General features: G+C 37.7%; 1 protein-coding gene and 18 non-coding genes across 19 annotated transcripts in view; all 19 read left to right on the top strand.

Annotated features, from left to right (window-relative positions):
* The window catches only part of LOC129229599 (retinol dehydrogenase 12-like), a 504,643-nt gene extending 481,152 nt beyond the window's left edge, over window positions 1–23,491 (top strand). The window contains exon 8 of the mRNA XM_054863939.1: window positions 23,134–23,491. Within this exon, the coding sequence (XP_054719914.1) occupies window position 23,134 (1 nt within the window). The 3' untranslated portion in view covers window positions 23,135–23,491. The remainder of the gene's footprint in view (window positions 1–23,133) is intronic.
* Trnas-uga (transfer RNA serine (anticodon UGA)) lies at window positions 295–376 on the top strand. The gene has a single exon. It is a non-coding gene; the product is annotated as a tRNA-Ser (tRNA).
* On the top strand, window positions 684–765 carry Trnas-cga (transfer RNA serine (anticodon CGA)). The gene has a single exon. It is a non-coding gene; the product is annotated as a tRNA-Ser (tRNA).
* Window positions 1,219–1,300, top strand: Trnas-aga (transfer RNA serine (anticodon AGA)). The gene has a single exon. It is a non-coding gene; the product is annotated as a tRNA-Ser (tRNA).
* On the top strand, window positions 1,866–1,947 carry Trnas-uga (transfer RNA serine (anticodon UGA)). The gene has a single exon. It is a non-coding gene; the product is annotated as a tRNA-Ser (tRNA).
* On the top strand, window positions 2,255–2,336 carry Trnas-cga (transfer RNA serine (anticodon CGA)). Its single transcript has one exon. It is a non-coding gene; the product is annotated as a tRNA-Ser (tRNA).
* Trnas-aga (transfer RNA serine (anticodon AGA)) lies at window positions 2,790–2,871 on the top strand. The gene has a single exon. It is a non-coding gene; the product is annotated as a tRNA-Ser (tRNA).
* Window positions 9,796–9,877, top strand: Trnas-cga (transfer RNA serine (anticodon CGA)). The gene has a single exon. It is a non-coding gene; the product is annotated as a tRNA-Ser (tRNA).
* Window positions 10,332–10,413, top strand: Trnas-aga (transfer RNA serine (anticodon AGA)). The gene has a single exon. It is a non-coding gene; the product is annotated as a tRNA-Ser (tRNA).
* Trnas-uga (transfer RNA serine (anticodon UGA)) lies at window positions 10,979–11,060 on the top strand. Its single transcript has one exon. It is a non-coding gene; the product is annotated as a tRNA-Ser (tRNA).
* Window positions 11,372–11,453, top strand: Trnas-cga (transfer RNA serine (anticodon CGA)). The gene has a single exon. It is a non-coding gene; the product is annotated as a tRNA-Ser (tRNA).
* On the top strand, window positions 16,862–16,943 carry Trnas-uga (transfer RNA serine (anticodon UGA)). Its single transcript has one exon. It is a non-coding gene; the product is annotated as a tRNA-Ser (tRNA).
* On the top strand, window positions 17,255–17,336 carry Trnas-cga (transfer RNA serine (anticodon CGA)). Its single transcript has one exon. It is a non-coding gene; the product is annotated as a tRNA-Ser (tRNA).
* On the top strand, window positions 17,654–17,734 carry Trnas-aga (transfer RNA serine (anticodon AGA)). Its single transcript has one exon. It is a non-coding gene; the product is annotated as a tRNA-Ser (tRNA).
* Window positions 19,085–19,166, top strand: Trnas-aga (transfer RNA serine (anticodon AGA)). The gene has a single exon. It is a non-coding gene; the product is annotated as a tRNA-Ser (tRNA).
* Trnas-uga (transfer RNA serine (anticodon UGA)) lies at window positions 19,731–19,812 on the top strand. The gene has a single exon. It is a non-coding gene; the product is annotated as a tRNA-Ser (tRNA).
* Window positions 20,124–20,205, top strand: Trnas-cga (transfer RNA serine (anticodon CGA)). Its single transcript has one exon. It is a non-coding gene; the product is annotated as a tRNA-Ser (tRNA).
* Trnas-uga (transfer RNA serine (anticodon UGA)) lies at window positions 20,659–20,740 on the top strand. The gene has a single exon. It is a non-coding gene; the product is annotated as a tRNA-Ser (tRNA).
* On the top strand, window positions 21,048–21,129 carry Trnas-cga (transfer RNA serine (anticodon CGA)). Its single transcript has one exon. It is a non-coding gene; the product is annotated as a tRNA-Ser (tRNA).
* Window positions 23,492–26,910: the final 3,419 nt, after the last annotated feature.

Below are 26,910 nucleotides of genomic sequence, written 5' to 3'. Positions count from 1 at the left end.
AAAGTGTGTTCACCGGCATGGAAGATTGAAATGGTGAAAACCTTTGAAATACTATTATCTAATGCAATTAGCCCGGTAGATTTTATATGCTGAAAATGGACAATTTCGCATCTGTATGTATTCTTTATTCATGTGTCTGATTTTTCTGGTTCACCTTTATTTTTTATTTATAAACTACAGAAAACATGTAAATAATTATCACAAGACTTTTGTATGATATTAGAAAAAATATTTCTGCGGGGAATTTTTTTGTAATTTAAAGTTTTTGTTACAAAAAATTGAGCCTTGCTCAAGGCAGTCGTGGCCGAGTGGTTAAGGCGATGGACTTGAAAGCCATTGGGAATTTCCCGCGTAGGTTCGAATCCTGCCGACTGCGAGTAGAATGCGTTGAATCTTTTATTGCGAAAATGAATGTGGTTGATATAGACGATAAATGAGTTTGATTAAGTGATTGAGGGGCTAACTATCTGAAATGTTAAGCAGTCTTTGGAATTTTTGAAATTATTTGTAGAAAATATACCATAAACATTATCTGGCTTGGCAGTTTTTTCCAACTTCTGCGCAATATGTAAATTGAAACCCCTTCATTTCATACAATTATGTATTATTCAATTTCTAAAGTAAAAACTTGTTATCGAATTACAGAACAGTAGTTTGGTTTAAATGATTTCCTTGGACGAGCAGCAGTTGTGGCCGAGTGGTTAAGGCGATGGACTCGAAGTCCATTGGGACATTCCCGCGCAGGTTCGAATCCTGTCAACTGCGAGTTCCTCGAAGCAATTCCTCCTTTCCGGGAAGTAGAACTTTTGACAGCGCTAGAGTTTTTAACGCACAAAATTTTGAAATAAATAAAATTTGCTTTCTTTCCCATAGAGTATCGTATTTCGCTGTCCTTTGGATATAAATTTTTAAAACCTTCTTGATTCTTAACGTGAAAAAAAATCTTTATCTGCCGTACATAAATGAGATTCGAAGAATTTATTATTATAAATTAGGGAAAAGACACAAAAAATAATTAAGTTTTATTCCTTGTGATCAAGTCAAGTAAAACAATCATTGTGTTTCCTTTAGAAGTTTTTTAAATTGTTCACGGTACAATCGCGGGATATTTATCTTGTTTTCAAGACAAAAGAAATTTAAAATATATTCCACACTGAATAAACACTGTAAAATGCCTTTCAGTTAACAGAAATTTAAGGGCGATGTGCCTAGCATCGAGCAGTCGTGGCCGAGTGGTTAAGGCGATGGACTAGAAATCCATTGGGATCTTCCCGCGTAGGTTCGAATCCTACCGACTGCGAGGTTCTGTTTTGTGTTTCAGAACTAACTGGAACGGATGAATTTTTAGATTTCCGGATTTAACGTACATCAGTCACACTATTGAAGTCCAAGACGAAAGTAAATTTTTTAATAATGTTCGTTTCTGTTTCATGTTTCGTTTCGACAACAATTGGATTTTTCTTCATACTAATAAAAAATCAATACAGAATAGAGGAATATTGAAAGAGAACAAGGTCTAGGGATTTTAAGTCAGAGTCTGCCTAACAAACAATTTTTTTTCCTACAAAAAAAGTGTGTTCTACGGCATGGAAGATTGAAATGGTGAAAAACTTTGAAATACTATTATCTAATGCAATTAGCCCGGTAGATTTTATATGCTGAAAATGGACAATTTCGCATCTGTATGTATTCTTTATTCATATGTGTCTGATTTTTCTGGTTCACCTTTATTTTTTATTTATAAACTACAGAAAACATGTAAATAATTATCACAAGACTTTTTTATGATATTAGAAAAAATATTTCTGCGGGGAATTTTTTTGTAATTTAAAGTTTCTGTTACAAAAAATTGAGCCTTGCTCAAGGCAGTCGTGGCCGAGTGGTTAAGGCGATGGACTTGAAAGCCATTGGGAATTTCCCGCGTAGGTTCGAATCCTGCCGACTGCGAGTAGAATGCGTTGAATCTTTTATTGCGAAAATGAATGTGGTTGATATAGACGATAAATCAGTTTGATTAAGTGATTGAGGGGCTAACTATCTGAAATGTTAAGCAGTCTTTGGAATTTTTGAAATTATTTGTAGAAAATATACCATAAACATTATCTGGCTTGGCAGTTTTTTCCAACTTCTGCGCAATATGTAAATTGAAACCCCTTCATTTCATACAATTATGTATTATTCAATTTCTAAAGTAAAAACTTGTTATCGAATTACAGAACAGTAGTTTGGTTTAAATGATTTCCTTGGACGAGCAGCAGTTGTGGCCGAGTGGTTAAGGCGATGGACTCGAAGTCCATTGGGACATTCCCGCGCAGGTTCGAATCCTGTCAACTGCGAGTTCCTCGAAGCAATTCCTCCTTTCCGGGAAGTAGAACTTTTGACAGCGCTAGAGTTTTTAACGCACAAAATTTTGAAATAAATAAAATTTGCTTTCTTTCCCATAGAGTATCGTATTTCGCTGTCCTTTGGATATAAATTTTTAAAACCTTCTTGATTCTTAACGTGAAAAAAAATCTTTATCTGCCGTACATAAATGAGATTCGAAGAATTTATTATTATAAATTAGGGAAAAGACACAAAAAATAATTAAGTTTTATTCCTTGTGATCAAGTCAAGTAAAACAATCATTGTGTTTCCTTTAGAAGTTTTTTAAATTGTTCACGGTACAATCGCGGGATATTTATCTTGTTTTCAAGACAAAAGAAATTTAAAATATATTCCACACTGAATAAACACTGTAAAATGCCTTTCAGTTAACAGAAATTTAAGGGCGATGTGCCTAGCATCGAGCAGTCGTGGCCGAGTGGTTAAGGCGATGGACTAGAAATCCATTGGGATCTTCCCGCGTAGGTTCGAATCCTACCGACTGCGAGGTTCTGCTTTGTGTTTCAGAACTAATTAGAACGGATGAAGTTTTAGATTTGCGGATTTAACGTACATCAGTCACACTATTGAAGTCCAAGACGAAAGTAAATTTTTTAATAATGTTCGTTTTTGTTTCATGTTTCGGTTCGACAACAATTGGATTTTTCTTCATACTAATAAAAAATCAATACAGAATAGAGGAATATTGAAAGAGAACAAGGTCTAGAGATTTTAAGTCAGAATCTCCCTAACAAACAATTTTTTTCCTACAAAAAAGTGTGTTCACCGGCATGGAATTATGAAATGGTGAAAACCTTCGAAATACTATTATCTAATGCAATTAGCCCAGTAGATTTTATATGCTGAAAATGGACAATTTCGCAACTGTATGTATTGTAACGGATTCGGTGCGACTTCCACTTTCTTGAAATGAAGACACAGTTCTTGATAAAAACACAGGAAATTTATTTACACTATGTACAGGAAAGATCTTCAACAACTGCTAAATTATTCATCAGCAATTAAGCAATTATCACACAACACCGTAAACTCAACGTTTACACACGTATTTACTTCCAAATACGAAAACAACACAGCGAAATGCCTCGCTATAAACAGAGCAAAAATCTTCTCAGTTCGAAATACCAACCGAAACTAAACTGTTTATCCATCGCTAACGGCTTAAATACACCGAAAAGAAATTTCTCAAATATTCCACACGCTTCTGTAAAGTAGTAGACCGTTATCAATGAAAAGAAAGAAAATAGGGGTCGTATACTTTAGCCGAATGAAAAAGGGGTTGTATATTCATTACGGGAAACTATTTACAGGTTACGTTCCTACAATAATTACTATTTACAGAATTTGTAACATTGCCCCCTTCCTAAGGACTGCACGTCCCGGGCAGTACAATCCCCAGAAAGGGTGCCAAACTTCTATCACAAGTTTACAAATATACACATTAATTAATAACTAACAGATACAGAAAACACAATAACAAGAAATATTACTAAACATTAAAAGCAAAAATTATCTACAACTTTTATGTTATCAACCATGGTTGTTTACGTAATACTCATGAACTATGGCCATAGTATGGGGCTGACCGATCATAATGTACAACCCTAGGTTTTGCATTAGGTGATTTTTGGATCCTCACTACGACGTCATTTAGTCGTTTAAGGACTTTGTAGGGTCCATCCCAATGCGACTGCAATTTGGGTGACAGACCTTTCCGTCGGATGGGATTCCATAACCAAACCTTGTCGCCTTCGTTGAATTCATGTCCAGTAGACCTTGTGTCGTATCGGGTCTTCATCTTCTCCGCCGCGATGTTGATTCGCTCTCGTGCGAAGTTATGAACGTCTTCCAACCGGGCATGGAGATCCTGGATGTACTCCTCAGGCGATGAAGGCGCATCCGGAGGACGACCGAAGACGAGATCACAAGGTAGCCGAAGCTCTCGTCCGAAGAGCATCTGAGATGGGGCGTATCCGGTAGTCTCGTGGACAGCACTGCGGTAGGCCAGCAGGAACAAAGGTAGCTTCTTGTCCCAATCCTGTTGATTTCTGGATACCATAAGCGAGAGATTATTTAGGATTGTGCGGTTAAATCTCTCCACCATGCCGTCCGATTGTGGGTGTAGTGGTGTTGTCCTAGTTTTCTCAATTCCGAAAATTTGACATAGGCCCTTAAACACAGCAGAGATGAAATTCCTCCCTTGATCGGAATGAATCTGCAAAGGTGTTCCGTATCTCGAGATCCAATGTTGGACTAGAGTCTCTGCTACGGTGGTAGCCTCTTGATCTGGAATGGGATATGCTTCCGGCCATTTGGTGAAGTAGTCGATGGAAACAAGAATGTATTTGTTCCCATCAGCAGTTCTTGGTAGAGGACCCAGGATGTCGATCCCAATTCGTTCGAAAGGAGCTCCAACGTTGTACAGATGTAGCTTCCCTCTGCTTCTTTTCTTCGGTCCTTTACGAGCAGCACAGGCGTCACAAGAATGGCACCACTTCTCCACGTCATCCTTCGCCTTGCTCCAGAAGAAGCGTTCCCGAACTTTATTGAGGGTTTTCAAGACACCAAAATGTCCTCCAGTCGCACTACTATGTATTTCTTTCAGAACATCTGAAATCCTTGATCGGGGAAGTAGTAACTGCCACCTAGATGTTTTGCCGTCGTCAGATTCCCATTTTCGGTGTAGCACGCCGTTCCGTAAATGGAGCGAGTTCCATAAAGCCCAGTATCTTTTTGTTGCAGGACTGAAGATGGAAACGTCCTGCCAGCTAGGTCGCCGACTGTCCCTTTCCATGAATTCCAAAATTGGTTTCATGTCTGGGTCTTCAAGTTGATCTTTTCGAACTTGGTCATCACTCCATGGATCAGGTTCTGATGATGTTGGAGTCACTGTCACCTGATAGGCGGTAGGGCTAGTCGTTCCATACTGTTTCTCGATTCGGGAACAATAGTAGCAGTTCTCAGGACAGGGTCTCCTTGATAAAGCGTCAGCATTACCGTGAGATAACCCTTTTCGATGCTTGATCTCCATGTCATATTCCTGGAGCCGCTGTATCCATCTGGCTATCTGGCCTTCCGGATTTTTGAAGTTCAAAAGCCAAGTTAATGAGGCATGATCTGTCCGAAGCAGAAATTTTCGGCCGTAGAGGTAATGATGGAAGTGTTCTACAGCTTTCACTATGGCCAGTAACTCCTTTCTGGTGACGCAGTAATTTCGCTCCGACTTTGATAAGCATTTGCTCCAGTAAGCGATGACATGTTCATTTCCGTCAATTTCTTGGGATAAAACAGCTCCGATGCCCTCGTTGCTCGCATCAGTGTCCAGGATGAAGGATTTTTCAGGCTGAGGATAGGCGAGGATAGGCGTTGATGTTAAAGCCTCCTTCAGTCGTAGAAATGCATCTTCGCATTCTTTGGACCATTCGAACTTTTGCTTGCTCTCCGTCAGCTTATGCAAAGGCCGTGCAATGTTGGAAAAACCCTTTACAAACTTCCTGTAGTAGGTGCAGAGCCCCAGGAAACTTCGCAGCTGATGGATGTTTTCGGGACGACTCCAACTCTTGACCGCGGATACCTTTTCTGGATCGGTTTGTACACCCTCAGAAGAGATGTGACCAAGATAGTTCACTTCCCGGCGGAACAAATTACATTTGGACGGGCTTAACTTCAGATTGGCTTCCTTAAGCTTTTGCAGCACCTTCCTAAGATTTGCCAGATGTTCTTCGAAACTGCGTCCCACAATGATGATATCGTCTAAGTAGACCAGACAGGATTCGTAGGAAAGTCCTCTTAACACTGTCTCCATAAGACGCTCGAACGTAGCTGGTGCATTGCAGAGGCCGAAGGGCATCATTTTAAACTGCCATAAGCCTTGTCCAGTTGTAAACGCTGTCTTCTCTCGGTCATCAGGGTGTATCTCAACCTGCCAGTAGCCGCTCTTCAAGTCCAGAGTAGAAAACCACTTGTGTCCGGAAAGAGTGTCCAAGGTGTCGTCTATCCGTGGAAGAGGGTAACTGTCTTTCTTGGCGAACGGTAGTCGTCTTGGATGCTGTTTAATAGGGGGGTGTTCTCCAGTGTAGATCCTATGCTGCGTTAAATTCGTACGGCCAACATCCTCCGATGTAGATGAAAACAGATGCTTGAAATCGTCCACCAATTGTTCCGCAGCAGTTCTTTGATCTTTCGACAATGGCGCACTCCCAATTAACTTCTATGTCAAGGAATCAGAAGACACACTCTCGAGGGAATTGATTCCTCTAATTATGCAGTTTACTGGAGTACCAAGTTGCCAACACTTCATCTTTCCGGATATTTCTTGACCTTTCACTCACGTTGGCGACTCTCACAGGAATTACATCCTTAGAAAGGTCCACAATCGTAGACGCTACCAGCACTCCTTTTGGGCTATTGCTTAGATTAGGGTATTCGATGAGGCCAAATCGAAAACTATTGCTTTCTTCAATGGAGCCAGGTATTAATGATTCTGATCTTGAGGGAGTGGATAAATCTGTTTGGGCGAGCTTGATGAGCGATTTTACATCATTTTCTGCGTGGAAAACGGCTGTGTCTTCTCTCATCGAGTGCAGCTCATTAGTCTTGAAGTCGAGGTTGAAGTCATACTTCTTTAAAAAGTCCAATCCGAGAATGAAGGGGTCAGTGATAGCAGCAACGAATGCCGTATGATGGTAAGTGGCATTTCCAAACACAATTTCTAAGTTTACTTTACCTTCAATCTCGATCTTGTCACCTGTCACAGTTTGGAGGGTAACGCAGGGCAGCGTCCATAGAATGTTGAGTCCAAATTGACGAGCCACATCTGTTCTAATGATTGTAACATTGGCTCCAGTGTCAATAATCAGTTCGCAGGGAAACCCGTTTACGTATGCGTAAACAAACAGTCCATTACTGCCGCCACTCGTCGATGAAATCTGGAAAACTTTAAGATGGGGCTCATTCCAATTTGGCGACCTCCGCCCCGCGAGATTGCCATGGCTTAGTTTTCCTGGACCTGCGAGGGAGAGGTGCTCTTCCCTCCGGTTTCTTGGCGAGCTTCACAGTTTCTTCGTAAGTGACCCTCGCCGACACATTTCCAGCACTTAAGTGATTGTCCATTTTGGTACTTGGGAGCCGAAGTCCTTTTGAGGATTCCTGCAATTTCTTTTATTTGCTTTTCCAGTTCAGCAAAGCGTGAGGAAACCGGATCAGGCTCATCAGTTTTCACACCGCGGATTGAATGGCGATCCTTGCGGGTTCTTGCTGGGCGGCCTCCAACTTCATCGCATACACAACAGCAGAACTCAGGTCTTTGACATCCGCCATCCGTAGAGCTTTCTGGATTTCCGGATCTCGAACCCCGTCGATGTAGTAGTTGAGTGCCAGGTTGTCTCGAACATCCGCAGGACAGTCGCAAAAAGCAAGATGAGACAGTCTCTCGACGTCCGCCGCTAGCTCTTGCAGGGTTTCCCCGGTTTTCTGGAAACGGGACTTCAACTGGAGTCGGCTGAAATCTTTCTGGCACTTCTCACCGAAGCGAAGCTCCAACGCAGATGTGAGGGCGGCGAAATCCAGGCACTGGCTGTCCGGAAGGGTCTGAAGAATGTCCGCTGCGTCACCTCTCAGGGATGCTGCAAGATGGCAGGCCTTGGTAGCAGAGTCCCATCCGTTCGCTTCCGCCACTATCATGAATTGGGTCTTGTACACCTGCCACGAACTTTTCCCATCAAATGTGGCCAGTTTAATGGACGGTCGAGCAACAGATGTGGGAGCGCAAAACTGTACAGAGCTGCTTTCCGCGGTCGCCAATCTCCTTTCCAAGTTTTTAATTTTCTCATCCACATGATTTTCAACTGTTGCGATACGGTTTTCTACTGTTTCAAATTTTTCATCAAAAGCATCAACTCGATGCTCTATCTCATTAAATTTATTTTCCATTACAGTCTTTACCGAAGTAAGGTCGTTTTTAATTTCCTCTTGGTTAGAAGCTAAATCATTTTTCAGTACCATTAAATCACTTTTCAATTGTTCTTGATTAGCCGCAATGTCATTTTTTAATTGTTCTTGATTTGCAGTAAAACTTGCAGTCAAATCACTTTTTAATTGTTCTTGATTAGCCGCCATATCATTTTTAATTGTTCTTGATTAGCCGCCATATCATTTTTTAATTGTTCTTGATTAGCAGCCAAACTTTCAGCCAAGTCGCTTTTCGCAGCATTAATTGCTTCCAGAAGTTGTTTTAATTGGTCATCCATTGCGCGAGTAATCACCATAAAAACAAAGTCTATAAATTCAAACAGTCTTTATAATAAAATGTCCAAAGTCACACTTACTCCAAGAAAGTCCAGAAGAAGCCCCACGTTGGGCGCCAAATTGTAACGGATTCGGTGCGACTTCCACTTTCTTGAAATGAAGACACAGTTCTTGATAAAAACACAGGAAATTTATTTACACTATGTACAGGGAAGATCTTCAACAACTGCTAAATTATTCATCAGCAATTAAGCAATTATCACACAACACCGTAAACTCAACGTTTAGACACGTCTTTACTTCCAAATACGAAAACAACACAGCGGAATGCCTCGCTATAAACAGAGCAAAAATCTTCTCAGTTCGAAATATCAATCGAAACTGACTGTTTATCCATCGCTAACGGCTTAAATACACCGAAAAGAATTTTCCACAACATTCTTACCTCTTCGCGAAATGCGTAGACCGTTATCAATGAAAAGAAAGAAAATAGGGGCCGTATACTTTAGCCGAATGAAAAAGGGGCTGTATATTCATTACGGGAAACTATTTACAGGTTACGTTCCTACAATAATTACTATTTACAGAATTTGTAACAGTATTCTTTATTCATATGTGTCTGATTTTTCTGGTTCACCTTTATTTTTTATTTATAAACTACAGAAAACATGTAAATAATTATCACAAGACTTTTGTATGATATTAGAAAAAATATTTCTGTGGGGAATTTTTTTGTAATTTAAAGTTTCTGTTACAAAAAAATTCGCCTTGCTCGAGGCAGTCGTGGCCGAGTGGTTAAGGGGATGGACTTGAAATCCATTGGGAATTTCCCGCGTATTTTCGAATCCTGCCGACTGCGAGCAGAATGCGCCGAATCTTTTATTGCGAAAATGAATGTGGTTGATATAGACGATAAATGAGTTTGAATACGTGATTGAGGGGCTAACTAGCTGAAATGTTAAGCAGTCTTTGGAATTTTTGAAATTACTTGTAGAAAATATACCATAAACATTATCGCTTGGCAGTTTTTTCCAACTTCTGCGCAATATGTAAATTGAAACCCCTTCATTTCATACAATTTTGCATTATTCAATTTCTAAAGTAAAAACTTGTTATCGAATTACAGAACAGTAATTTGGTTTAAATTTTTTCCTTGGACGAGCAGCAGTTGTGGCCGAGTGGTTAAGGCGATGGACTCGAAATCCATTGGGACTTTCCCGCGCAGGTTCGAATCCTGTCAACTGTGAGTTCCTGGAAGCAATTCCTCCTTTCCGGGAAGTAGACCATTTGACAGCGCACGAGTTTTTAACGCACAAAATTTTTAAATAAATAAAATTTGCTTTCTTTCCCATAGAGCATCGTTTTTCGCTGTCCTTTGGATATAAATTTTTAAAACCTTCTTGATTCTTAACGTGAAAAAAAAATCTTTATCTGCCGTACATAAATAAGATTCGAAGAATTTATTATTATAAATTAGGGAAAAGACACAAAAAATAATTAAGTTTTATTCCTTGTGATCAAGTCAAGCAAAACAATCATTTTGTTTCCTTTAGAAGTTTTTTAAATTGTTCACGGTACAATCGCGGGATATTTATTTTGTTTTCAAGACAAAAGAAATTTAAAATATATTCCACACTGAATAAACACTGTAAAATGCCTTTCAGTTAACAGAAATTTAAGGGCGATGTGACTAGCATCGAGCAGTCGTGGCCGAGTGGTTAAGGCGATGGACTAGAAATCCATTGGGATCTTCCCGCGTAGGTTCGAATCCTACCGACTGCGAGGTTCTGTTTTGTGTTTCAGAACTAACTGGAAGGGATGAAGTTTTAGATTTGCGGATTTAACGTACATCAGTCACACTATTGAAGTCCAAGACGAAAGTAAATTTTTTAATAATGATCGTTTCTGTTTCATGTTTCGTTTCGACAACAATTGGATTTTTCTTCATACTCATAAAAAATCAATATGGAATAGAGGAATATTGAAAGAGAACAAGGTCTAGAGATTTTAAGTCAGAATCTCCCTAACAAACAATTTTTTTTCCTACAAAAAAGTGTGTTCACCGGCATGGAAGAATGAAATGGTGAAAACCTTTGAAATACTATTATCTAATGCAATTAGCCCGGTAGATTTTATATGCTCAAAATGGACAATTTCGCATCTGTATGTCTTCTTTATTCATATGTGTCTGATTTTTCTGGTTCACCTTTATTTTTTATTTATAAACTACAGAAAACATGTAAATAATTATCACAAGACTTTTGTATGATATTAGAAAAAAATATTTCTGTGGGGAATATTTTTGTAATTTAAGGTTTCTGTTACAAAAAATTGAGCCTTGCTCGAGGCAGTCGTGGCCGAGTGGTTAAGGCGATGGACTTGAAATCCATTGGGAATTTTCCGCGTAGGTTCGAATCCTGATGACTGCGAGTAGAATGCGCCGAATCTTTTATTGCGAAAATGAATGTGATTGATATAGACGATAAATGAGTTTGATTAAGTGCTTGAGGGACTAACTATCTGAAATGTTAAACAGTCTTTGGAGTTTTTGAAATTATGTGTAGAAAATATACCATAAACATTATCTGGCTTGGCATTTTTTTCCAACTTCTGCGCAATATGTAAATTGAAACCCCTTCATTTCATACAATTTTGTATTATTCAATTTCTAAAGTAAAAACTTATTTGTTATCGAATTACAAAACAGTAATTTGTTTTTAATTTTTTCGTTGGACGAGCAGCAGTTGTGGCCGAGTGGTTAAGGCGATGGACTCGAAATCCATTGGGACATTCCCGCGCAGGTTCGAATCCTGTCAACTGCGAGTTCCTGGAAGCAATTCTATTCCGATAAGTAGCAGAGTTTGTGCACGCAGTGCCATTGCCTGGTGTAGTTAGAAACCGAGAGATAACTAGCATATTAATTTAAAATATGTTTATTCTTATACTCAAGAATTAACGGAAAATAAAAGTATTTACAGAACATGTTAAACAGACAAAATCAACACATAGAATCACACCCGCACATGGATACAGTCGACTGCTTAAATACCTTCTTAAGCTACAGAAATTTGCATACGGTTAAGCAAATGAAACGGTTAATATATTACGACAGAATAAAATTAAAATTCCAACAAACGGCCCCATCTGTCGTAAATGTAGAATTTTTTTTTTTTTCAATAGAAAAACAATCATTAAAAAATCTTACTAATAGCAAGTTGAAACTTTGCAAACAAAAGAGGTTTTGTCAAAAAGTCCGCTCTATTACTTTTAGAGTTCACAAATTTCAAATCTAAAACATTTTCATCTATCATTTGTCTAATAAACTGACACCTTATATCAATATGTTTAGTTTTAAAATTTTCCTGGCTATTTTTCGAAAAATAAATTGCAGATTCATTATCACAATACTGAATAGGTTTAATTACACCACATAAATTTAGTTCATTTTAAACTCTGGAATACCAACTCTTTTACACTTTCAGTCAAGGAAATAAATTCTGACTCCATTGAACTGAGTGCTATACATTTTTGCTTTGATGATTTCCATGCAAACGGAACGTTACAGAAATAAATTATAAAGCCACTACTTGAATGTCTTTTAGTCAGATGACATCCCCAATTGGCATCTGAATATGCACATAAGTTTAATGATTCTACATTCGAAAAATTTATCTTGTAACTTTTGGTAGCAAAAACATAATTTAAAACGTCTACTACTAATAACCAATGTTGATATGTGTATCCGTTACAAAATTGTGACATTACATTTACAGAAAAACTTATGTCTGGCCTTGATCTGGAAGCCAAAAATGACAAACAACCGATTAAAGTTCGGTACGGAAATTTCCTCATAATTTCAGTTTCTACTATCTCACTTTCGTTGACTTTACCTGGTAAAACATAACCAGTTTTGAATGGTAGTTTAACATAACTTTTAGGCAAATCTTTAAATTTTAACTCGAGTTTTTCAATATAGGTTTTTTTATGAATGAATAACATACCATTAATGCTTTCAAAATTAACACCAAGCAAATATTTAGTTAATCCTATTTCAGTTATTTCTAAATTATTTTTCAACATTCCAGTTACTAATTTTAGTACTTTTTCATCTTTAGCGAATAGAACAAAATCATCTACATAGACAACTAAAACAGCATTATCATTCATTTTATACAAACAGTTACACCATTTTAACTTGTGAAAACCAATATTTTGCAACATACTGTCCAGTTCAGAATTCCATTCTCTTCCACTTTGTTTCAAACCATAAATAGATTTTTCTAATAAGCAAACCTTATTCTCAGCACCACTTACAACAAACCCAGGTGGCTGCTTCATGAAAACAGTTTCTTTTAACGTACCATATAAATAGGCAGATTTCACATCTAATTGCACATGATACCATTTTAACATTGATACCAATAAAATGAACATTAGTTTTATGATAGAGAAATTGATAACTGGCGAAAAATAATCATGAAAATGAATTCCATATTTCATTTCATACCCTTTTGCACATAGTCTTGCCTTATATTTCTTGCCATTTTTCATATTATAAACCCACCTACAACCTAATATTGCAGCATCTTTTGGAGGATCAACCAACCGCCAAACTTTCCTCTTTTGCATCATGTCGTGTTCTTGCTGCATCGCGGCATTCCATATCTCCCTGTCTGGATTAATTTGTACATCCTCAAACGATTTAGGAATTTCAACGTTAAAAATTTCATTTTGAAAAATTTCATTTAAATCGAGGTCAGAATCACTAGAAGATTCTTTAGGGTGTTAGGGGCAAATTTTCCGCTTTAGGGTGTTTAGTTTTTGGAACAAAACCAAATTTCTTAGGTTCATAAGCTATTTTATTTTTCCTACAATACTTTCTTACGTCATTTAAAGACCTTAATCTTACGTTTGTAACTGGGGTATAATAATAAACATCAATTCTTGTACTTTTTGTTCTAGGTTTTTCAACTCTATTCCATTCTGAAATATCTATGGAACTTAAAGTTTTACGTTCATTAGGTTTTTCGTTTTCCTCGTCACTTAAGTTTTTACCCGGAATTTCATGATTGAGATCAAGTGTCGCGTTTTTAAAATTGTTAGTTTCAATTGGGCATTGATTAAAATTTGAATTCGTGTATTTATAACAATTATTTTTCCCAAATAATGCATTTACTGCATTTCTATTTTCATCTATACGCTTATGTATAGTTTCTATAACTCTCCTTTCTTTTGGAATATAAATCCTATACCCTTTAGTTTTATTCGCATATCCAACTAAAATTCCTATCAAAGCTTTAGGTTGAAGTTTATGTCGTTTAACTTTAGGAACGTGAACATATGCTAAAGATCCAAAAATTCTTAAATGTCTTACCGAAGGTTTGAATCCCGTCCATATTTCCTGTGGCGTTAGACCTTCCGTTAAACTGTGTTCAGTTCTATTTTTTGTGTGAACATACATTAAAAGAGCTTCCCCCCAAAATTCAGGTTTCAATCCACTGTCCTGTAGCATTGCTCGAACTGCATTCATGGCTACTTTATTGAAATTTTCCGCGACTCCTACTTGTTCCGGGGTATAAATTGAAGATCTTTCAATTTTTATTCCTAACTCGGTCAAAAATTTCTCGAATTGTTTATGCGTAAATTCAAGACCGTTATCTGTTCGCACGCACTTTAGTTTTTTACCTGTGTGCCTTTCAGCTTTTACTAAATACTTTTTAAAACATTCAAAAACTTCAGTTTTTTCTTTTATTATATAAACTTCAGTTTTCCTAGAATAATCATCGACGATTGACAAAAAATATCTCCCCCCTGCTAAAGAGTCAACTGGAGAAGCACCCCATAAATCCATGTACACTCTTTCGAGAACTTGATTAGATTTACGTTTATACTGGTAACCTCTCTTGAACGACATTCTTTCAGATTTTGCTACAACACAAGTTTCACAAACCTTATTTACGTTTTTACTATTAATATTTTCAATTCCTTTTACACAATTATTTTTACTCATATTTACTAATAAAGGTAAATTAGTATGACAGAATCTACGGTGAACAATTTCAGAACTTAAGCTAGTAGAAAAAGCAAAATTTTTACAATTTGTAGCGTAACCTTTAACTACATACAATTTATTTACGCGGGGTACAGTAAACAGATATTTGTCAAATTTATCATACACAACCATTCTATTATTTCCCCATAGAATTTTACATCCTGCAATGTCTACATTAGCCCCACCAATTAAATTTCTCCTCATGTTCGGTGCATAAAGTACATTTTTCAAAATAATGTCTAAATTACCTTTCGTGTCTTGGATAGTAAAGTCTATATCGCCAATTCCGTGGACTTCGGAGGAACTGTCTTTGTCACCAATCAGTACTTTCTGATGAGGAATATCTCGGTAAGTACTAAAGAGTTCTTTGTCATTTACAAAATGTGAAGTCGACGCAGAGTCTATCAGAAATTCTACTATCTTTTTATCAATTGATGAAGTGTTGAAAGCTAATTCAGTCTGTTTTGTAGACTCGCAATATAAAGCTTGTTTCCTCTCGAGATCTCTGGATTTCTTGAAGCATTTTTCTTCCGAATGATTTAGTTTCCCGCAGTAATTGCAGCTAAATTTCGGCCCCATACGATTAAGTCGTGAAGAATTCCAATTTTTTTGAGGATCCAGGTCGCTTCCACTGCTTGAAGACGATGGCATTCTATTTCCGACATTCTTCTTTTGCATTGGAGGTTTCTCGTCAGAAGATTTAAATTTTGTCGTGTATGCATCAGCTATAATTTTCCCTTCATCTTTGCGTTTCAAACAAATTCTTCCATACTCTGTGATAAGTTGCTTCGATACATTTTCCAGCGTAAAATCTTTATCTTCTAATCTGTACAGTATTTGAACTAAGTTATCATATTCTTCGGGTAAACGGCGTACAAGTTGGAAACACAGTAACAACTCTGGCATGTCAAAACCAGCATCTCTTATTTGTTAGTTTGTTTGTAGCTTTTTTTCTTCTACTTTCTTGCAAAATAAACCAACAGTTTCTTCTCTCGGGTTAAATTTCAGTTCAAAGAATTCATCCAGTAATCCAGCTAAACGTGCTCGGGATGTCGGTTCGAAATTTAACTTCAGAATTTCCCAGGCTTCCTTTCCACTTTCAGTATGTGCGATGAGAATTTGAAATTTCCTTTCTACGGACTGATAAATGGTGGTATAAGCCCTTCGTTTACGCCATTCAAAGTCTTTTATCTCGTTCAGACGCAGCGTCATCACATTTGACTTCTTCAGCGTTTGTAACAAATTCGTAACAATTTCTATCAATCAAAACACACTTTATGTCGAGTTTCCGGGACGCATAATTATAGTCGAACAGCTTTGGAAATGTATAAGAAAGTTCTTGCACTTGAGCCATTTCAGTTTTTCAAACAGTTCAATAGTTTTCAAATACTACACCAGTTTGCAACTATTGGACCTTTTAACGCATGAAGAAGGCCCATAACCAATATTCCGATAAGTAGCAGAGTTTGTGCACGCAGTGCCATTGCCTGGTGTAGTTAGAAACCGAGAGATAACTAGCATATTAATTTAAAATATGTTTATTCTTATACTCAAGAATTAACGTAAAATAAAAGTATTTACAGAACATGTTAAACAGACAAAATCAACATATAGAATCACACCCGCACATGGATACAGTCGACTGCTTAAATACCTTCTTAAGCTACAGAAATTTGCATACGGTTAAGCAAATGAAACAGTTAATATATTACGACAGAATGAAATTAAAATTCCAACAAATTCCTCCTTTCCGGGAAGTGGAACTTTTGACAGCGCAAGAGTTTTTAACGCACAAAATTTTGAAATAAATAAAATTTGCTTTCTTTCCTATAGAATATCGTTTTTCGCTGTCCTTTGGATATAAATTTTTAAAACCTTATTGATTCTTAACGTGAAAAAAAATCTTTATCTGCCGTACATAAATGAGATTCGAAGAATTTATTATTATAAATTAGGGAAAAGACACAAAAAGTAATTAAGTTTTATTCCTTGTGATCAAGTCAAGTAAAACAATCATTGTGTTTCCTTTAGAAGTTTTTTAAATTGTTCACGGTACAATCCCGGGATATTTATTTTGCTTTCAAGACAAAACAAATTTAAAATATATTCCACACTGAATAAACACTGTAAAATGCCTTTCAGTTAACAGAAATTTAAGGGCGATGTGACTAGCACCGAGCAGTCGTGGCCGACTGGTTAAGGCGATGGACTTGAAATCCATTGGGAATTTCCCGCGTAGGTTCGAATCCTGCCGACAGCGAGTAGCATGCGCCGAATTTTTTATTGCGAAAATGAATGTGGTTGATATAGACGATAAATCAGTTTGATTAAGTGATTGAGGTGCTAACTATCTGAAATGTTAAGCAGTCTTTGGAATTTTTGAAATTATTTGTAGAAAATATACCATAAACATTATATGGCTTGGCAGTTTTTTTCAACTTCTGCGCAATATGTAAATTGAAACCCCTTCATTTCCTACAATTTTGTATTATTTAATTTCTAAAGTAAAAACTTATTTGTTATCGGATTACAGAACAGTAGTTTGTTTCCACTTTTTTCCTTGGACGAGCAGCAGTTGTGGCCGAGTGGTTAAGGCGATGGACTCGAAATCCATTGGGACATTCCCGCGCAGGTTCGAATCCTGGCAACTGCGAGTTCCTGGAAGCAATTCCTCCTTTCCGGGAAGTGGAACATTTGTCAGCGCAAGAGTTTTTAACGCACAAAATTTTGAAATAAATAAAATTTGCTTTCTTTCCTATAGAATATCGTTTTTCGCTGTCCTTTGGAATAAGTCAAGTAAAACAATCATTGTGTTTCCTTTCGAAGTTTTTTAAATTGTTCACGGTACAATCACGGGATATTTATTTTGTTTTCAAGACAAAGCAAATTTAAAATATATTCCACACTGAATAAACACTGTAAAATGCCTTTCAGTTAACAGAAATTTAAGGGCGATGTGACTAGCACCGAGCGGTCGTGGCCGAGTGGTAAGGCGATGAACTAGAAATCCATTGGGATCTTCCCGCGTAGGTTCGAATCCTACCGACTGCGAGGTTCTGCCTTGTGATTCAGAACTAACTGGAACGGATGAAGTTTTAGATTTCCGGATTTAACGTACATCAGTCATACAATTGAAGTCCAAGACGAAAATAAATTTTTTAATAATGTTCGTTTTGTTTCATGTGTCGTTTCGACAACAATTGGATTTTTCTTCATACTAATAAAAAATCAATACAGAATAGTGGAATATTGAAAGAGAACAAGGTCTAGAGATTTTAAGTCAGAATCTCCCTAACAAACAATTTTTTTTCCTACAAAAAAGTGTGTTCACCGGCATGGAAGAATGAAGTGGTGAAAACCTTTGAAATACTATTATCTAATGCAATTAGCCCAGTAGATTTTATATTCTGAAAATGGACAATTTCGCATCTGTATGTCTTCTTTATTCATATGTGTCTGATTTTTCTGGTTCACCTTTATTTTTTATTTATAAACTACAGAAAACATGTAAATAATTATCACAAGACTTTTGTATGATATTAGAATAAAATATTTCTGTGGGGAATTTTTTTGTAATTTAAAGTTTCTGTTACAAAAAATTGAGCCTTGCTCGAGGCAGTCGTGGCCGAGTGGTTAAGGCGATGGACTCTAAATCCATTGGGAATTTCCCGCGTAGGTTCGAATCCTGCCGACTGCGAGTAGAATGCGCCGAATCTTTTATTGCGAAAATGAATGTGGTTGATATAGACGATAAATGAGTTTGATTAAGTGATTGAGGGGCTACCTATCTGAAATATTAAGCAGTCTTTGGAATTTTTGAAATTATTTGTAGAAAATATACCATAAACATTATCTGGCGTGGCAGTTTTTTCCAACTTCTGCGCAATATGTAAATTGAAACCCCTTCATTTCATACAATTTTATATTATTTAATTTCTAAAGTAAAGACGTTATCGAATTACAGAACAGTAGTTTGTTTTAAATTTTTTCCTTGGACGCGCTGCAGTCGTGGCCGAGTGGTTAAGGCGACGGCCTCGAAATCCATTGGGACATCCCCGTGCAGTTTCCAATCCTGTCAACTGCGAGTTCCTGGAAGCAATTTCTCCTTTCCGGGAAGTGGAACTTTCGTCAGCGCAAGACTTTTTAACGCACAAAATTTTGAAATAAATGAAATTTGCTTTCTTTCCTATAGAATATCGTTTTTCGCTGTCCTTTGGAATAAGTCAAGTAAAACAATCATTGTGTTTCCTTTAGAAGTTTTTTAAATTGTTCACGGTACAATCCCGGGATATGTATTTTGTTTTCAAGACAAAACAAATTTAAAATATATTCCACACTGAATAAACACTGTAAAATGCCTTTCAGTTAACAGAAATTTAAGGGCGATGTGACTAGCACCGAGCAGTCGTGGCCGAGTGCTTAAGGCGATGGACTAGAAATCCATTGGGATCTTCCCGCGTAGGGTCGAATCCTACCGACTGCGAGGTTCTGTCTTGTGTTTTAGAGCTAACTGGAACGGATGAAGTTTTAGATTTCCGCATTTAACGTACATCAGTCATACAATTGAAGTCCAAGCCGAAAAAAAATTTTTTAATAATGTTCGTTTTGTTTCATGTTTCGTTTCGACAACAATTGGATTTTTCTTCATACTAATAAAAAATCAATACAGAATAGTGGAATATTGAAAGAGAACAAGGTCTAGAGATTTTAAGTCAGAATCTCCCTAACAAACAATTTTTTTTCCTACAAAAAAGTGTGTTCACCGGCATGGAAGAATGAAGTGGTGAAAACCTTTCAAATACTATTATCTAATGCAATTAGCCCAGTAGATTTTACATGCTGAAAATGGACAATTTCGCATCTGTATGTCTTCTTTATTCATATGTGTCTGATTTTTCTGGTTCACCTTTATTTTTTATTTATAAACTACAGAAAACATGTAAATAATTATCGCAAGACTTTGGTATGATATTAGAAAAAAATATTTCTGTGGGGAATTTTTTTGTAACTTAAAGTTTCTGTTACAAAAAATTGAGCCTTGCTCGAGGCAGTCGTGGCCGAGAGGTTAAGGCGATGGACTTGAAATCCATTGGGAATTTCCCGCGTAGGTTCGAAGCCTGCCGACCGCGAGTAGAATGCGCCGAATCTTTTATTGCGAAAATGAATGTGGTTGATATAGACGATAAATGAGTTTGATTAAGTGATTGAGGGGCTAACTATCTGAAATGTTAAGCAGTCTTTGGAATTTTTGAAATTATTTGTAGAAAATATACCATAAACATTATATGGCTTGGCATTTTTTTCCAACTTCTGCGCAATATGTAAATTGAAACCCCTTCATTTCATACAATTTTACATTATTTAATTTCTGAAGTAAAAACTTATTTGTTATTGAATTACAGAACAGTAGTTTGTTTTCAATTTTTTCCTTGGACGAGCAGCAGTTGTGGCCGAGTGGTTAAGGCGATGGACTCGAAATCCATTGGGACATTCCCGCGCAGGTTCGAATCCTGTCAACTGCGAGTTCCTTGAAGCAATTCCTCCTTTCCGGGCAGTGGAACTTTTGACAGCGCAAGAGTTTTTAACGCACAAAATTTTGAAATAAATAAAATTTGCTTTCTTTCCTATAGAGTATCGTTTTTCGCTGTCCTTTGGATATAAATTTTTAAAACCTTATTGATTCTTAACGTGAAAAAAAAATCTTTATCTGCCGTACATAAATGAGATTCGAAGAATTTATTATTATAAATTAGGGAAAAGACACAAAAAGTAATTAAGTTTTATTCCTTGTGATCAAGTCAAGTAAAACAATCATTGTGTTTCCTTTAGAAGTTTTTTAAATTGTTCACGGTACAATCCCGGGATATTTATTTTGTTTTCAAGACAAAACAAATTTAAAATATATTCCACACTGAATAAACACTGTAAAATGCCTTTCAGTTAACAGAAATTTAAGGGCGATGTGACTGTACCGAGCAGTCGTGGCCGTGTGGTTAAGGCGATGGACTTGAAATCCATTGGGAATTTCTCGCGTAGGGTCGAATCCTGCCGACTGCGAATAGAATGCGCCGAATCTTTTATTGCGAAAATGAATGTGGTTGATATAGACGATAAATGAGTTTGATTAAGTGATTGAAGGGCTAACTATCTGAAATGTTAAGCAGTCTTTGGAATTTTTGAAATTATTTGTAGAAAATATACCATAAACATTATATGGCTTGGCAGTTTTTTCCAACTTCTGCGCAATATGTAAATTGAAACCGCTTCATTTCATACAATTTTGTATTATTTAATTTCTAAAGTAAAAACTTGTTATCGAATTACAGAACAGTAGTTTGTTTTCAATTTTTTCCTTGGACGAGCAGCAGTTGTGGCCGAAAGGTTAAGGCGATGGACTCGAAATCCATTGGGACATTCCCGCGCAGGTTCGAATCCTGTCAACTGCGAGTTCCTGGAAGCAATTTATCCTTTTCGGGAAGTGGGACTTTTAAGAGCGCAAGAGTTTTTAACGCACAAAATTTTGAAAATAAAACTTGCTTTCTCTTTTATAGAATATCGTTTTTGCTGCTATTCAAATATAAACTCTCAAACCCTTATTGTTTCTTAACATGACAAAAAGATCTTGATCCGCCGTACATAAATGAGGTTCGAAGAGTTTATTTTTATAAACTAGGGAAAAGACACAAAAAATAATTAAATTTTATTCCTTATGATTCAGTCAAGTAAAACATGCATTGTCTTTCCTTTAGAAATTTTTTAAGTTGTTCACGTTACAAATGCGGGATACATACTGTCAATTCGCGATAATTTGAATCCAAAGGGACCGACGAAAAACTTCGACTTTTCGAAAGAGCGGGGGTTCTTGGAAAGGCCCCGCTCTGAATGGTAGTAGTATAAGTTTTGAAAACTTTATAGCGAGAGGGGATCCGGAGACCAAACTTGTAAAAGGGCCCACATTTACCTTTGGCGACCTTGTGAATTTTTCCCTTTTATTATAATTAAAAAATAAGTAACTGTTTGAAGAATGAAGAAAATATCTTCAAATTTTAAGCACTGATAACTCACAAAGAGCTATGAAAGATTATGTGGTATTAACTCAGTATTTTAATTTGTCTGTTATTAAGTCCCGTATTTTCTTTGCAATTGATATATCGGACGGATAGAAATCTAAATATCGTTATCACGGTAGTAGATATGTATCGATATATGACGATATATCACCCAGCCGTATTCTAGAATCCTGGAAAAGAATTAGATAAGTCTTTGAAACTCCTAAGCAAAAAGTGTGCTTCAAATTTTTTTTAGTCAAGTGTACGGATTGTGAAGTGTCTGAATAGGTAGCATGTAACTCTTTTGTTACCTATGTTCTGAATCTGTTCACAATTTCTTTTAAAGCATTTTTTACACTTGATCATTATATATTTTATTCATTGTTGTATTTTTGTCGGTGGGTTGAAGGAGGCATTATAAAAAACCAATTGTAACCGACAGTGGATGGAAGCAAGTGACAGTGCATTATCTTTTCTTCTCCCTCAATATTTCTTTCTGAGGACTGCTGTCATTGATTTGTTGACCCGAAACAATTTTTACTGTGTATTGTTTTAATTTGCAAAAGAGTATATAACTTTTTTAAAAAATTATTTGTCTATTTTTTCCCGAGATTTTTGTCAATCCAAATTAACCCCTTCAAGGCTTCAAAATGCAATATTTTATAGCTATTTTACAAAATTTCCACTGGGGAGGAGAAACCCTCAGAACCTTTGAAAATGGAGATAGTCTATAGTCTATCCCCCACTTAAAAAGGAGCCCTTCATCATACTCTTCATATCATTCCCCCTCTAAAGGTCAATTCAAAAAGGACAGCAGGCAAAACATTAGTAAAAACGGCATAAAAAAGTTAAAGCATGGTCCTACGTGTCACAGGGAAGAGACAACAAAAGGGGGGAGAGGAGGGGAGGACATTCAAAAATGACTCCACCGGCAGAAAGTTGTCAGGACTACAAAATGGACATCACACTTGAAATACTTTAGGAACTCCGTTAAATCTAAAACCGGCCCTGATTACAATTTATGTTGCTCAAAAAAAAAAATAATAAACTCCCCCCCCCCTTCCCCGGAACTCAGTCTTAAATCCTTCTGTGCCTATAGTTCTTACACAGCTAAATTCACTAAACATACTGAACTATGACAAATTATTTATTTTTACGTCATTATTGAGTTTGTGAGTTACTCGGATTATTTTCTACCTGACAAATGTGGTATTTTTACAGCAGGTCTTTTAGTTTCGAATGCTTTGCGGGTCAGCTAGTCTATTTGCATTCATGTATGTACCTCTTGTCTGCATATGATCCCAGCCAAAATTTTGCCAAATGTTAGTTTCAATGGGAAATCTTAAGAGATAAAATTTTGGTTTTCGATTAAATGTCAATAATTATGCACTTTATTTCCAGGCGAATGCTCAAAATTTCAAAAAGATTCAAGAATTTCAAGACGACAAGGATCTTAACCACACTGTTAAAATTATTCAAAGATGATTTGAAGATCAAGGAGAGGAATAGGACATCTTGATTGCCCCCCCCCCCCTCCAGAATCCTGACTGGAGCACAAATGAATGATTGTGGTGATATTTGAAGTCGAAACTTCGTCCACATTCTACTTTTTTGAATTAGAGGCTGCTGTCAAGGAAGCATAACTTCATATTCCATTAAATGTTGTCCATGACTTATATGACTCCCATCCCACATCAAATAGAAACTATAATTAAGTCGAAGGTTGGTACAACCTTTTATTAATAAAGCTTTTCTCTTATTTCATAGGCGTTTGTTGTATTTTAACAGCCATCTGTATATGTGTATATAAATCTTGTTATTGAAAAACAATTATAAAAAAAACACATTAAATTGAAGGGCTCGGGGCAGAAATGTGACAAGTAACAAGGAGTGACTTTTCGATCAAAATTTTTGTTTCTCATAACTAAAATTGAAATAAACATGACAATAAATTATGTCAGGGGCGGACTGGCCAGGTTGCTAGTCGGATATCCCCGACTGGGCCAACTACTTAGGGGGGCCAACTTAAAAAGTTAACCTTTTGTTGTCAAACAAACTTTCCTAAAAAATTGCTTAAGTTCTTGTCCTTCAAATTCAAGTCGATATTGTGTTTTGTTACGCGTTCGATGCACTTCAAACTTTCTTTAAATGACGACACAGATCTTGAGAAAACACAGGAGATTTGTTTACAGCTATGTACAGGAAATGTAGTTACAACTACTAAATCAATCATCAGCAATTAAGCAAATATCAATTAAACACCGTAAACTCAACAGTCACACACGTATTTACTTCAAAATACACAAAACACTGCGCAAAGGCTAATACACACAGAGCCAAACACATGCTCTCAGCGCAACGGCCCAAAACAGTCTGGCTTTGAACTCGCCGCATGGCTATTTATAAACCTCGAAAGAGAGCTCTCAAATATTCCAGAAAATATTACACCATTCTACCACTTTCTCATATTTTCTTTTTATTCCATTCACAAGTCTTATCATTCAGAAATGGTGGGACCGTATACTTTAGAAGAGAGAGACCTTTAGAGAAAGACCTTTCCGTCGGATGGGATTCTATAACCAAACCCTGTCACCTTCATCCTTTCAGTGGACCTTGTGTTGTATCGGGTCTTCATCTTCTCTGCTGCGATGTTGATTCGCTCTCGTGCGAAGTTATGAACATCCTCCAACCGTACCTGGAGATCCTGGATGTACTCATCAGGCGATGAAGGCGCATCCGGTGGACGACCCAAGACGAGATCAAAAAGTAGCTGAAGCTCTCTTCCGAAGAGCATCTGAGATGGGGCATATCCGGTAGTCTTGTGGACAGCACTGCGGTAGGCTAGCAGGAACAAAGGTAGCTTCTTGTCCCAATCCTGTTGAATTCTAAAGACCATAAGCGAGAGATTATTCAGGATTGTGCGGTTAAATCTCTCCACCATGCCGTCCGATTGTGGGTGTAGTGGTGTTGTCCTAGTTTTCTCAATTCTTAGAATTTCATATAGGCCCTTAAACACAGCAGAGATGAAATTCCTCCCTTGGTCGGAATGGACCTGCAAAGGTGTTCTATATCTCGAGATCCAACTCTGGACTAGAGTCTCTGGCTACGGTCTGCTTCTTTGTCTGGAATGGGGTATGCTTCAGACCATTTGGTGAAATAGTCAATGGAAACAAGGATGTATTTGTTCCCATCAGCAATTCTTGGTAGAGGACACAGGATGTCGATCCCGATTCGTTCGAAAGGAGTACCATCGTTGTACATATGTAGCTTCCCTCGGCTTCTTTTCTTCGGTCCTTTACGGGCAGCACAGGCGTCACAAGAATGGCACCACTTCTGCACGTCATCCTTCGCCTTACTCCAGAAGCAGCGCTCTCGAACTTTTTGAGGGTTTTCAAGACACCAAAATGTCCTCCAGTTGCACTACTATGTATTTCTTTCAGAACATCTGAAATCCTTAATCGGGGAAGTAGTAACTGCCATCTAGATGTTTTGCCATCGTCAGATTCCCATTTTCGGTACAGTACGCCGTTTCCGTAAATGGAGGGAGTTCTATAAAGCCCAGTATACTTTTGTTGCAGGACTGAAGATGGAAACGTCCTGCCAGCTTGGTCGCCGACTGTCACTTTCCATGAACTCCAAAATTGGTTTTATGTCCGGGTCTTCAAGTTTTCTTTTCGAACTTGGTCGTCACTCCATGAATTAGGATCTGATGATGCTGAAGTCACTGTCGCGTGATAGGCAGTAGGGCTAGTCGTTCCATACTGTTTCTCGATTCGGGAACAACAGTGGCAGTTCTCAGGACAGGGTCTCCTTGATAAAGCATCTGCATTACCGTGAGACAACCCTTTTCGGTGCTTGATCTCCATGTCATATTCCTGGAGCCGCTATATCCACCTGGCTATCTGACCTTCCGGATTTTTTAAGTTCAAAAGTCAAGTTAATGACGCATGATCTGTCCGGAGCAGAAATTTTCGGCCTTAGATACAATGATGGAAGTGTTCCACGGCTTTAACTATGGCCAGCAACTCCTTTCTGGTGACGCAGTAATTTCACCCCGACTTTGATAAGCAATTGCTCCAGTAAGCGATGACATGCTCGTTGCCGTCTATTTCTTGAGATAAAACAGCTCCGATGCCCTCGCATCAGTATCGAGGATGAAGGAGTTTCCAGGCTGAGGGTATAAGAGAATAGGCGCTGATGTTAAAGCCACCTGCAGTTGTAGAAATGCATCTTCGCATTCTTTGGACCATTAAACTTTTGCTTGCTCTCCGTCAGCTTGTGCAAAGGTCGTGCAATGTTGGAGAAACCCTTTACAAACTTCTTGTAGTACGTGCAGAGCCTCAGGAAACTTCGCAGCTGTTGGACGCTTTCGGAACGACTCCAACTCTTGACCGCAGATACCTTTTCTGGATCGGTTCGTACACCCTCAGAAGAGATGATGTGACCAAGGTAGTTCCCTTCTCAGCGGAACAAATTACATTTGGACGGGCTTAACTTCAGATTGGCTTCCTTAAGCTTTTGCAGCACCTTCCTAGGATTATCCAGGTGTTCTTCGAAACTGCGTCCTACGATATCGTCTAAGTAGACCAGACAGGATTCGCAGGAGAGTCCTCTTAACAGTGTCTCCATAAGACGCTCGAACGTAGCTGGTGCATTGCAGAGGCCGAAAGGTATCACTTTAAACTTCCATAAGCCTTGTCCAGTTGTAAACGCCGTCTTCTCTCGGTCTTCAGGGTGTCTCTACCTGCCAGTAACCGCTCTTCAAGTCCAGGGTCGAAAACCACTTGTGTCCGGAAAGAGTGTCCAAGGTTTCGTCTATCCGTGAAAGAGGGTAACTCTCTCTCTTGGTGATTTCATTTAGCCGTCGGTAATCGACACAAAATCTGGTGGAGCCATCTTTCTTTCGGACCAAGACGATGGGAGAGGCACAAGGACTAGACGAGGGTTCGATAACGTCATTCTCCTGCATCTCCTTCAGGAGGGTCTCAACCTCTTCCTTCTTGGCGAACGGTAGTCATCTTGGATGCTGCTTAATAGGAGGATGTTCTCCAGTATAGATCCTATGCTGCGTTAAATTCGTACGGCCAACATCCTCCGATGTAGATGAAAACAGATGTTTGAAGTCGTCCACCAATTGTTCCGCAGCAGTTCTTTGATCTTTCGATAATGGTGCACTCC

The sequence above is a fragment of the Uloborus diversus genome, chromosome 1 (genome assembly GCF_026930045.1).
Source record: "Uloborus diversus isolate 005 chromosome 1, Udiv.v.3.1, whole genome shotgun sequence".
In the NCBI taxonomy this organism is placed as follows: domain Eukaryota; kingdom Metazoa; phylum Arthropoda; class Arachnida; order Araneae; family Uloboridae; genus Uloborus; species Uloborus diversus.
This window is presented reverse-complemented; position numbering and strand designations above follow the sequence as displayed.